Source organism: Sus scrofa, chromosome 6, assembly GCF_054392235.1.
Source record: "Sus scrofa isolate SSC_HxYL_T2T_F1_AM1 chromosome 6, Sscrofa_HxYL_maternal_Yorkshire_Landrace_v2.0, whole genome shotgun sequence".
Lineage (NCBI taxonomy): Eukaryota > Metazoa > Chordata > Mammalia > Artiodactyla > Suidae > Sus > Sus scrofa.
Genome location: NC_139388.1, coordinates 174,578,953 through 174,588,084, shown reverse-complemented (window position 1 = coordinate 174,588,084; position 9,132 = coordinate 174,578,953). Strand labels below are relative to the sequence as shown.

At 57.3% G+C, this 9,132-nt stretch overlaps 1 protein-coding gene and 1 non-coding gene across 7 annotated transcripts in view; one reads left to right on the top strand and one right to left on the bottom strand.

The window, feature by feature from the left end:
• The first annotated feature begins 278 nt into the window (after positions 1–278).
• CTPS1 (CTP synthase 1) overlaps positions 279–9,132 on the top strand; it is a 31,398-nt gene continuing 22,544 nt past the window's right edge. Inside the window, exons 1-5 of one of the 6 annotated variants that reach the window (XM_084965501.1) lie at positions 522–1,343; positions 3,597–3,664; positions 3,745–3,923; positions 6,417–6,587; positions 8,714–8,814. In XM_084965501.1, coding sequence (XP_084821627.1) covers positions 3,758–3,923; positions 6,417–6,587; positions 8,714–8,814 — 438 coding nt within the window. In that variant the 5' untranslated portion in view covers positions 522–1,343; positions 3,597–3,664; positions 3,745–3,757. Of the gene's footprint in view, positions 479–521; positions 1,344–3,591; positions 3,665–3,744; positions 3,924–6,416; positions 6,588–8,713; positions 8,815–9,132 lie in introns of those variants that run through there. The other 5 variants (XM_084965502.1, XM_005656199.4, XM_003128105.5 and 2 more) reach the window with 5 other exon arrangements.
• On the bottom strand, positions 6,449–6,515 carry MIR9829 (microRNA mir-9829). The gene has a single exon (NR_128516.1). It is a non-coding gene; the product is annotated as a microRNA mir-9829 (primary transcript).

The following is a 9,132-nucleotide window of genomic DNA, read 5'->3' as shown; positions in this document are numbered from 1 at the left end:
CTGGTCGTGAGAAAGGCAGACGCACCATAACCGGCCTAGTCTCGAACCTCCTGCCTCTGCTGGGCGTCTGCAGAGACCACTGGACAATCTCCAGCCGCAGGCCCCGCGCACGGGAAAGCGCACTCGCCCCGCGCCTGCGCACCAGGGACCGTGAGCCCGGCTCGCCCAGGCCCCGCCCCAGGGAGGGCCCGCGCCCTGCCCCGCCTCCCATCTCTGCGTGCGCACCGCCTAGAGCCCGCCTCCGTGAAAGACTGCCCGGCGCATGCGGCCGGGTTGGTGCATTGGCTGCCGGGGGCTCAGCGCCAGCGCGGCCCGCTCAGCGCCTTAGCCGACGGCCCGGGTTAAGGCCGGCCGCAGGTAGGCTGACTCCGGGGAGCCCGGGGGAGCTGTTCTCCCGTGCCGGTACCCGCGGCGGGAGCCGAGCTGGGAGCAGGACGGCCCCAGCGCCGGTGACAGACGTCGCTCCCACCAATCAGGGGTGAGGTGGCCCGCCGGCCTGCCCAATGGGCTGCGTGCCTAGCGGGAGTGGGGCGGGCGGCCAGGCCGGCTAGGAGCCGGCTCCCGCGCGCGGGGCCGCGTGGCCGGGCTCCGCCAGGGAGACCGGCCGCAGGGGGCGTGGGGCGGCGGGAAGGGCCGCTGGGACCGGTAGCGCCCATGTCAGCGCGGCCTGGCTTGCCTGATCAGAGGGCCGGGGGTGGCTCGTGAGACGGAGAGGGCCGGAGAGGCGCAGGAGCCCCTACTGCCCAGCCCTCCCCGAGCACGCCGGCGGCTGCAGCTCCTTGCAACTGCTCCGGCCCTCGCCCCTCCGGCCTCAGGGCACGGCCCTAGCCTCGCTGGAAGGGGATCAAGGTCCGAGACGGGCCCGCTGCGGTGGGGGATGGGCTCGGCGGCCTGGCTGCGGCCCCCTCCGGCGCGCCCGGGCTGCCGCGGGCGGAAGGGGCCTCGGAGCCCGACGGCCTCCGTGTGCTGGGAAGGCTCGGCTTCGGCCCCCCCACCCCGCTGGCCCCCTTACCCACTGGCCGCCCAGGATGAGGATGCGGCATTTTAAGAAGTTCACTACGTGTGCGTGGCGCACTTACGTCCGCACTCATTGTAATTTTGAATCCTCAGCAGTCCTGTGACCCAGGCGATGCGGAGAGTCTCACTGCCATTTAACAGCTGTAAGGACTGGGGCATCAGACGCCTCCCGTGGTTTTGACAGGTTTCATCCACAAGTGGTGGAGCTGGAATTCGATCTCAGCGTTTAACGTCTTTGCTGGTGTTTCATTGCTGAGTTCCTCTGCAGCATCTTGATTTGTGTCCCTTCTGTACTTGAAAACCTTCCCATCGCTCATCACCTTCAGGTGAAAGTTCAGATGAGGCTTCAGGTTGCCTTGTGATTTGGTCCTTGCCTGAATTTCCAGTTTATCCCCCCGTTTCCCCCGCCCCTCCTCACGCTCTGTCTCTTTTCTGGGCGCTGCCCTCGTGTTCTGTAGATAGCCGTCGCCTTCCTGTCCCTCTGTCCCCTTTCTCTTCAAGGCCATTGCCGTCTCAGGTGAACACAGCAGGAGGAGCCTGGATCCTCTCCTCCCTTCCCGACTTGTACTTCCTCTGATGGGCCGTGGTAGGTGACCCTGGTCTTGCTGCTGAAAGTTCTCTCCTCACCATTTAAGCCCTCTGCGGCCTGGGGTTACTGGGTCACTTGTGTATTTCTAAATGTTCTGTCTCTAACTGGATGGCAACTTAAACCATAGGCTCTAGGGAGTTCCCTTGGTGGCTCAGTGGTTAAGGAACCCGACTAGTATCCTTGAGGATGTGGGTTTGATCCCTGGCCTCGCTCAGTGGGTTAGGGCTCTGGCGTGTCCATGAGCTGTGGTGTAGGTCACAGACGTGGCTTGGATCCCGTGTGGCTGTGGCTGTGGTGGAGGCCGGCAGCTGTAGCTCCTAGCAGACCCTTAGCCTGGGAACCTCCATATGCCACGCATACGACCCTGGAAAGACAAAAGACACACCAAAAACCCAAAAACAAGTCGGCCCAAATCTGAGTAATTTTTGTAGCCCCCGAGGGGCCTGGCACAATGCCACTTACCTACATAGGGGGGACCAAGTCCCGTCACTCCCCTCCCCCCATCATGTTGAAATATTTATTGCCAGGCGCTGTGGGGGACCGCAAGCGCCCCCCAAAGAGAGGCCGTCATCCTCAGAGTAAAATCAGGGCAAATCAAATGCAAATGGTTGAGACGCGTCTTCTCGGGAAGTAACCTGCTCTATCACCCAGTCAAGATGGCGGAGGACTTTCTAGAAACTTCCAGAATCCAGTCAGTGAGACCAGGGTGTCGACTCAGGGATATGCCTGGTTAGAACCTCTCTAAGATGTGGCCCAGTTCACAGTCACGTGTCAGTAGGGAACGTTCGGCCGTGAGGTGACAGGACAGCGTGTCTCCCACATGTTAGGGACTTGGGTCAGACCCGTTTGGGGAAACTGCAGATGAAGCATCCCTTTGGGAGGTCACTGCGCACATCAGCTCATGAAAGGCCCTGAGAGCGCTTGCAGCAAAGAAACCAGGTGGCTACCGAACCAGCATTTTCTCTGTTTATCTGCCCATAAGGCCCTTTTGGGGGCTCCTGTGTGCGTTTCTCGGAAACCGGGGGGCGAGCTCTTAGAAGTGCCGCCGCGGAGGACAGAAGAGGCAGGACGTGGTCGGGGGTCTTCCTTGCCGTCGGAAGGGGAGGACGTTGACCTCATCTCCTTGCCAAGTGTCCTTCCTGCCCTGGGGGTGGGGGGCGCTGCAGACAGCACTGCCCGCTTTCCTCGTTCCTGTCGCAGCCTATTCTTACTCTACTTTGGCTTCAGGGGAGGAAGAGGTCCCAGCCCTGCCAAAGCAAGCGTTCTCGCACTCTCTTCTGCTTGGGCTTGTGTTCCTCATCTTGGTCGCATTCGGGTTTACGGGGCCCGCGAAGCCGGGGCCAGGGATACAGGCTGCCCGGGGAGCCGTCGCCTCTGCTGCTGTTGCGCGGCCATCGACCCCTTTCTCTCCCCCCCAGTCTCTGTCGTGCGCTCCCTGCGCCACTGGCCTGCTCTTAGGACTTAACCCAATCTCCCCTCTGAGTCCTCCGACCATGGCGTGCTTGGGACTGGTTATTCTTCATGTCCCTTTCCTCCAGGCCACGGGCTGTCTGCGTGGCACACCTGGACGAGGTTGCTGGCAAGCAGCAAGTTATTAAAGGACCGAGGAGAGCTACCTTTAACGAAAAGATCCTTGGTTTTCACTGCAACCCCTTTTAAATGTTGAAGTCCTTTCCTTTGATTCTGTCTTCCATAAACGACAGGAGCTGTATTTTCTTGGCGATACGTTACAGTTTAGCCAAAGATGTTACCTGTTTTATGAGCAATCCGAGTGCTTATCTAAGATCGAAATCTTTTTCCCGCGTAGGGAAAAGGACGCACCCGCCTGGTGTTGCAGAGTTTGGCGGCAATGAGGCCATGGTGTTCTGGCCACAGAGCTGTGTTTTTCTTTGTTTGTTATTTTTTAAATTAGATTGACCCTCAAAATTGTTAGCTGTCAAAGCTTTAAACAAAAGCTTCATTATTTAATTAACGTTATTTCTCAGCTCAGATTTGACCAAAGCCATTGAGTGATCCACCTTCCCAAGTTGCATGACGGAACCCGAGCCTCCTGGCTCGGTAAGTGGCCGCGCCGGCCTTTGAATCCAGATCGGTTGGATTTGCTGAGATACGTCTTATCTGGAATTTCCCTCTCCCAGGTCAGCAGGTGCAATGAAGTACATTCTGGTTACTGGCGGTGTGATATCCGGCATCGGGAAAGGGATCATCGCCAGCAGCGTGGGCACGATCCTCAAGTCCTGCGGTTTACACGTGACCTCCATTAAAATTGACCCCTACATCAACATCGATGCGGGAACATTCTCTCCCTATGAGCATGGTAAGCAAGATGCGTTTCTTCGTTTCTTTTTTAAAAATACCGGTCTTGTGATATGTGCAGGGAAAATGTCAGCCCTTGGAAATTGCGTGTGCGCTGCATCACGTGACTCCATTTCCCGTCTTCAGAGACTGGTCCTTCGCATGGCAGCAGACTGACGCCTTCCTCACCTGGGCAGGGAGGAGGCAGAGAGCTTGGTGGGCAGTGGAGTGATTAGAATCCAGTGGTTTCTGTCCCAGAAAGAATAGAAATGTATACATGTGACGGGGTCACTTTGCCGGGTGGCAGAAATCGGCATAGCATCATAAACCAACGATACTTTAAAAATGCAATTTTAAAAATCTTGAGAAGAAGTAGCAGAAGTGGTCTTTTGGGGGTTGAATGAGAGTTGTCTCTCCTCTTGAAAAGGGACATCTGATGGCACGGTAGCTTTCTTCAGATATTTGAGAAGCGGGATTATGCTTGTTCTTGAGGCCCCGTCTTTAGGGGTAGGGCGGGTAGGTAGAGGTTTGGCCCAGCATAAAAAAAGGTCTTTGTAACAGCACGTGCTCTCCCAGAGCGGGGATGTGGCTTCCAGAATTTGCGAGTTCCCTTCAGTGGAGGTGATTAGGCAGAGGCCGAGGGACCGCTTGGTAGGGTCCAGGAATTCAGGCCATGTTGGATTTGGAGGGGTGCGCGCTCGACACCCTGTCCCGCCCGCAGAGTGTGGGTGATACAAGCAGACGTCTTTGGAAGGGAGAGAAAAGTTGAAGCCCTGAGGTGGCTGGGGACGTGGCACTGTACGTCTTTGTTCTCACTGGTCATCTGTCCTCTGTGTGATGTGTGACTGTGTCTGAATTACCTAGGAGGGTAATGACTCGAAATCAGGGTAGAGCTACACGTTTAAAAAACTTCTGGGTTGTGGGAGTTCCTGTTGTGGCTCAGCGGAAACTAATCTGACTAGTATCCGTGAGGACACAGGTCTGATCCCTGGCCTCGCTCCGTGGGTTAAGGACCTGGCGTTGCCCTGAGCTGTGGTGTAAGTTGCAGATGCGGCTCGGATCAGGCCTGGCTGTGGCCGTGGTGTAGGCCGGGGCTACAGCTCCAATTCGACCCCCAGCCTGGGAACCTCCATGTGCCACAGGTGCGGGCCCCCCCCCCCGAAAAAAAACTTTTGAGTTTTGAAGGTGTTTTCATACTCCTACTTTCCTTTCTTTCTTTCTTTCTTTTTTTTCTATCCTTTTTTTTTTTGTCTTTTTGTCTTTTTAGCTATTTCTTGGGCTGCTCCCGCGGCATATGGAGGTTCCCAGGCTAGGGGTCAAATCGGAGCTGTAGCCACCGGCCTACGCCAGAACCACAGCAACGCGGAATCCGAGCTGTGTCTGTGACCTACACCACAGCTCACGGCAACGCCGGAACCTTAACCCACCGAGCAAGGCCAGGGACCGAACCCGCAACCTCATGGTTCCTGGTCGGATTCGTTAACCACTGCGCCACGACGGGAGCTCCTCCATCCTCCTGGTTTTAATGTGAGGTCAAACCCTGTAAGGATGAGTATCATCCGAGCGAAATTCTTTATGCAATAAAGAGTGTCGGGAAAAGATGGACGCATTGGAGCAATAGTCCAGAATTCTTGAGAGCAGAGGATGCGGGAAAAACAAGACCGTTTTTGCTCTGCTGTTGTGAGCGTGGCTCCTGTTGGCGATGGCAGGAGGGTCCCATTTGGGGCAGAATTTCCAGAACGACGTTGAAAGGAGTGAATGTTCCACGAAGGCAAGGCGCGACCTCAGAAGTTTCACGGCTTTGTTCTGGTCCGAAGTGCGGCCCAGATCTGGTTTTATCATCCCAGGACTTTAACATTGATATTTCTTTATCTCTATCTCTATAAACCTTGTTCAAGTTTTTGGACCAAAACCTGCTTTTATGACATTTTAAACCTTTTTCTGCCCAAGTAGGAGACTTTGCTGAACATTCATTTTCTTTTTTTTAGGGCCACACCCTCAGCATACGGAGGTTCCCAGGCGAGGGGTCCAGTGGGAGCTGCAGCCGCCGGCCTACACCACAGCCACAGCCACGTGGGATCCGAGCCGCGTCCGACCTACACCACAGCTCACGGCAACGCCGGATCCTTCACCCACGGAGCGAGGCCAGGGATCAAACCCGCGTCCTCGTGGATCCTGGTTGGGTTCATTAAGTGCTGAGCCACGAAGGGAACTCCAGAACCTTTTTTCTCGGGGTGGCAGATGCCACACCACTGTGAGCTGTCCTTTCTCCTTCATGCTGTGCTCTTTCACGGCAGAATCTTCCGATTCACTGAGTTGAGTGGGGGACTGGGAGTGTGGCATGGTTGTTGATTTTTTCGTTCGTGTCCTATTTTCTCTCCTAGAAATAAATTTCTCTGCTTCCTGTCAAGTTAATGCAGAGTTTGTTCTGGTCAGCTGTTTGTTCTTGGCACTCCCGTTGGGCCACAGCATCTGTGTGTTGCATGCCCCTAACCGTTGCCACTCTTCCCTGCAGGGGAGGTGTTTGTGCTGGACGATGGGGGGGAAGTGGACCTGGACCTGGGTAACTACGAACGTTTCCTTGACATCCGACTCACCAAGGACAATAATCTGACCACGGGGAAGATATATCAGTATGTCATTAACAAGGAGCGCAAAGGAGATTACTTGGGAAAAACCGTCCAAGGTAACGCTGGGTCTGCCGTTAAGGTTTGGAAATTGGAACCGCTTTGATGTCTTTTGTATATAAAAACGGACCTTTGGGGTTCCCGTCATGGCTCCGCAGTTAACGGACCCGACCAGGATCCTTGAGGATTCGGGTTCGATCCCTGGCCTTGCTCCGTGGGTCAAAGATCTGGCGTCGCTGTGGCTGTGGTGCAGGCCGGCAGCTGTAGCTCCAGTTCGACCCCCAGCCCGGAACCTCCACATGCCGCGTGGCCCTAATAAGCAAAACCAAACCAAACCGCACGTACCTTTTATGCGGTTCCGGCACGGATGTGTCACGGTACTGGTACCGAAATGTGTCTTCCGTTGAAAACTCAGAGTGTGTAGTTGTTTACTCAAGAAATCGCATGGGTCGGCGCCTTCCTCTCTGAGTGGCTTTGAAGCGCTCAGTCCAGCTGTGTGATTCGAATCCAGAGAGCTCTTGTTTTCCCCCAGTGCTGAGGGTCAAGGGGTGCAGGCAGCCAGATGAGGGCGGTTGGTCAGACAGTGCGTGTCGTGCGTCTGGGATGATGGTCCAGACCCAGCGGGGTCGGAGCCCGCGTGGCGCCCGCTGGTCTTTGGGCAGAGAGGGTCGGAGTCTGCTCACTCGCTCATTCGGCGATTCCAGTGCTGGCTCTGGTTGGACCCTCGCTGGTGCGGGGCGTCCCTGGTGCGTGAGACCCATGAGCCTTGTCCTCGTGGGGTTTACCTTCCAGGGAGGACAAAACACGCAGTGAGGTGTCTGCCAGCAGCGGAGACGGACCAGATGGAGGGGGAGCGGGCTGGACGGGCTCAGGGAGCGCCTCCGAGGAGAGGGCTGTGAGCCGAGGGCCCAGCCCTGGGAAGGGCGGAGGGCAGGGGCTGCCAGGGGCCTGGTCTGGGACCCGGAGGGTGACGTGGGCGGGATGGGCTGGGGCCGCAGGGCTTCCTGGATCCCCACGTGGGGTGGGGAGTTTACGCCGAGCCGGGGAAGCCATTTAGGAGTTGAAGCCTGGGAGTGGTCAACACAAATGTGCATATTCTTTTTTCTTTTCATGATGGCACCTGCCACATGTGGACGTTCCCGGACTAGGGGTCAAATTGGAGCTACAGCTGCCGGCCTGCACCACAGCCACGGCAACACCAGATCCGAGCCACATCCACGACCTATACTGAAGCTTGCGTCGTAACCCGCTGAGCGAGGCCAGGGATTGAACCCACATCTTCAGGGATACTAGTCAGGTTCTTAACCCGCTGAGCCACAACCGGAACTCCTGACGTGCCTTTTTAAAAGATTACTTTGGCTGCTGTGTGTGGAATAGGTAATGTCCCCAGCTCAAGGGAGTGCCAGTTATAGAGCAAGTTAAAGAGTAACTGCTGCCCCTTAGGAACTGGCCTCCTGAGCCCCGCACGGTGATTGAAAGAGGTCCCGGCTGTGGCTGGCCTCGGTGAGCGCTGTCCCGCCCGTGCTTGGCTCGGCATCTCTCCCGTGCGCGCCTCCCGTTTCCACGACTTGCTCACGTAGAAGCTCCTCCCTCCGGTGAATGGGTAGGAATGGAGCTCAGGGGTGGTTCCGTGATTTGCCCAAAGAGCCACACCTCTGAGATTTGTGGAGCCGAGATTTGTGGAACTGAGTGATGGAACTGAGATTGGAACCCGACATTCTGGCCCAGATGCCATGCTCCTGACTGGCCTTCCCGTCTGTGCAGCGGGTTTGCTGCCCTTTGGTAAACCAGAACGTGATGGAACAGGGGCCTGGCGCTCTCTGGTCCTTGGGAAAGGGTGTGACGTGCCTCCCCCTAAACTGCCCAGCCGTAGGCGGCAGGGCCGGCCCCGAGGTCCGACGTGCGGTTGTGTGGCCAGGCGAGATGGTGCGCCAGGGCCAGGGCTCCAAGGTGCCTCAGGACTCCTCTCCAGGCCCTGCTCTCTTGTAGGACTTGCAGCCCCAGCTGGGAAGTGTGCACAGCAGTGTGCACAGAGCAGTGTGATCCGTTAAGGGCCTTTTGCGGGGAAGGGTCTCAGAAAGATGGTCCCGAGCCCGCTGCTGCTCTGCGGTTTGTGTCACAATGAGCGTCTCGGCCGCAGCTGCGCTGAAGGGAGGCAGGTCACATGTGTCTTTGTCTTTCTCAGTCGTCCCGCACATCACCGACGCCATCCAGGAGTGGGTCATGAGACAGGCCCTGATCCCCGTGGATGAAGACGGCCTGGAGCCTCAAGTGTGCGTCATCGAGGTTTGTCGAGTCCTTTTGACTCTTGGCGGTTCTTGCGGCGGGGTCAGGCGCACGTCTTCTCACCTCCTCAGTCCTTCCCTCCCTCCTGCGGCCGCAGGGCAGAGAAGGGCCTGGTCTGCATCGCGGGGAGTCGCTGCCCGTCCCCCAGGGTTCCCCGTTGCCAGCCTTCGTCCGCTTACTCCGCGTGGCTCTCCCGGTGAGGCTGGCGGGACCTGACCTTCCGCTTTCCACGGGCAGGACCGTGCGTCTCTCTGAATGGGCCTCCTTTGACTTCAGTGTCCGTGCTCCTGCCTTGCCGGTCCTGGCGCGGGGAGCGCG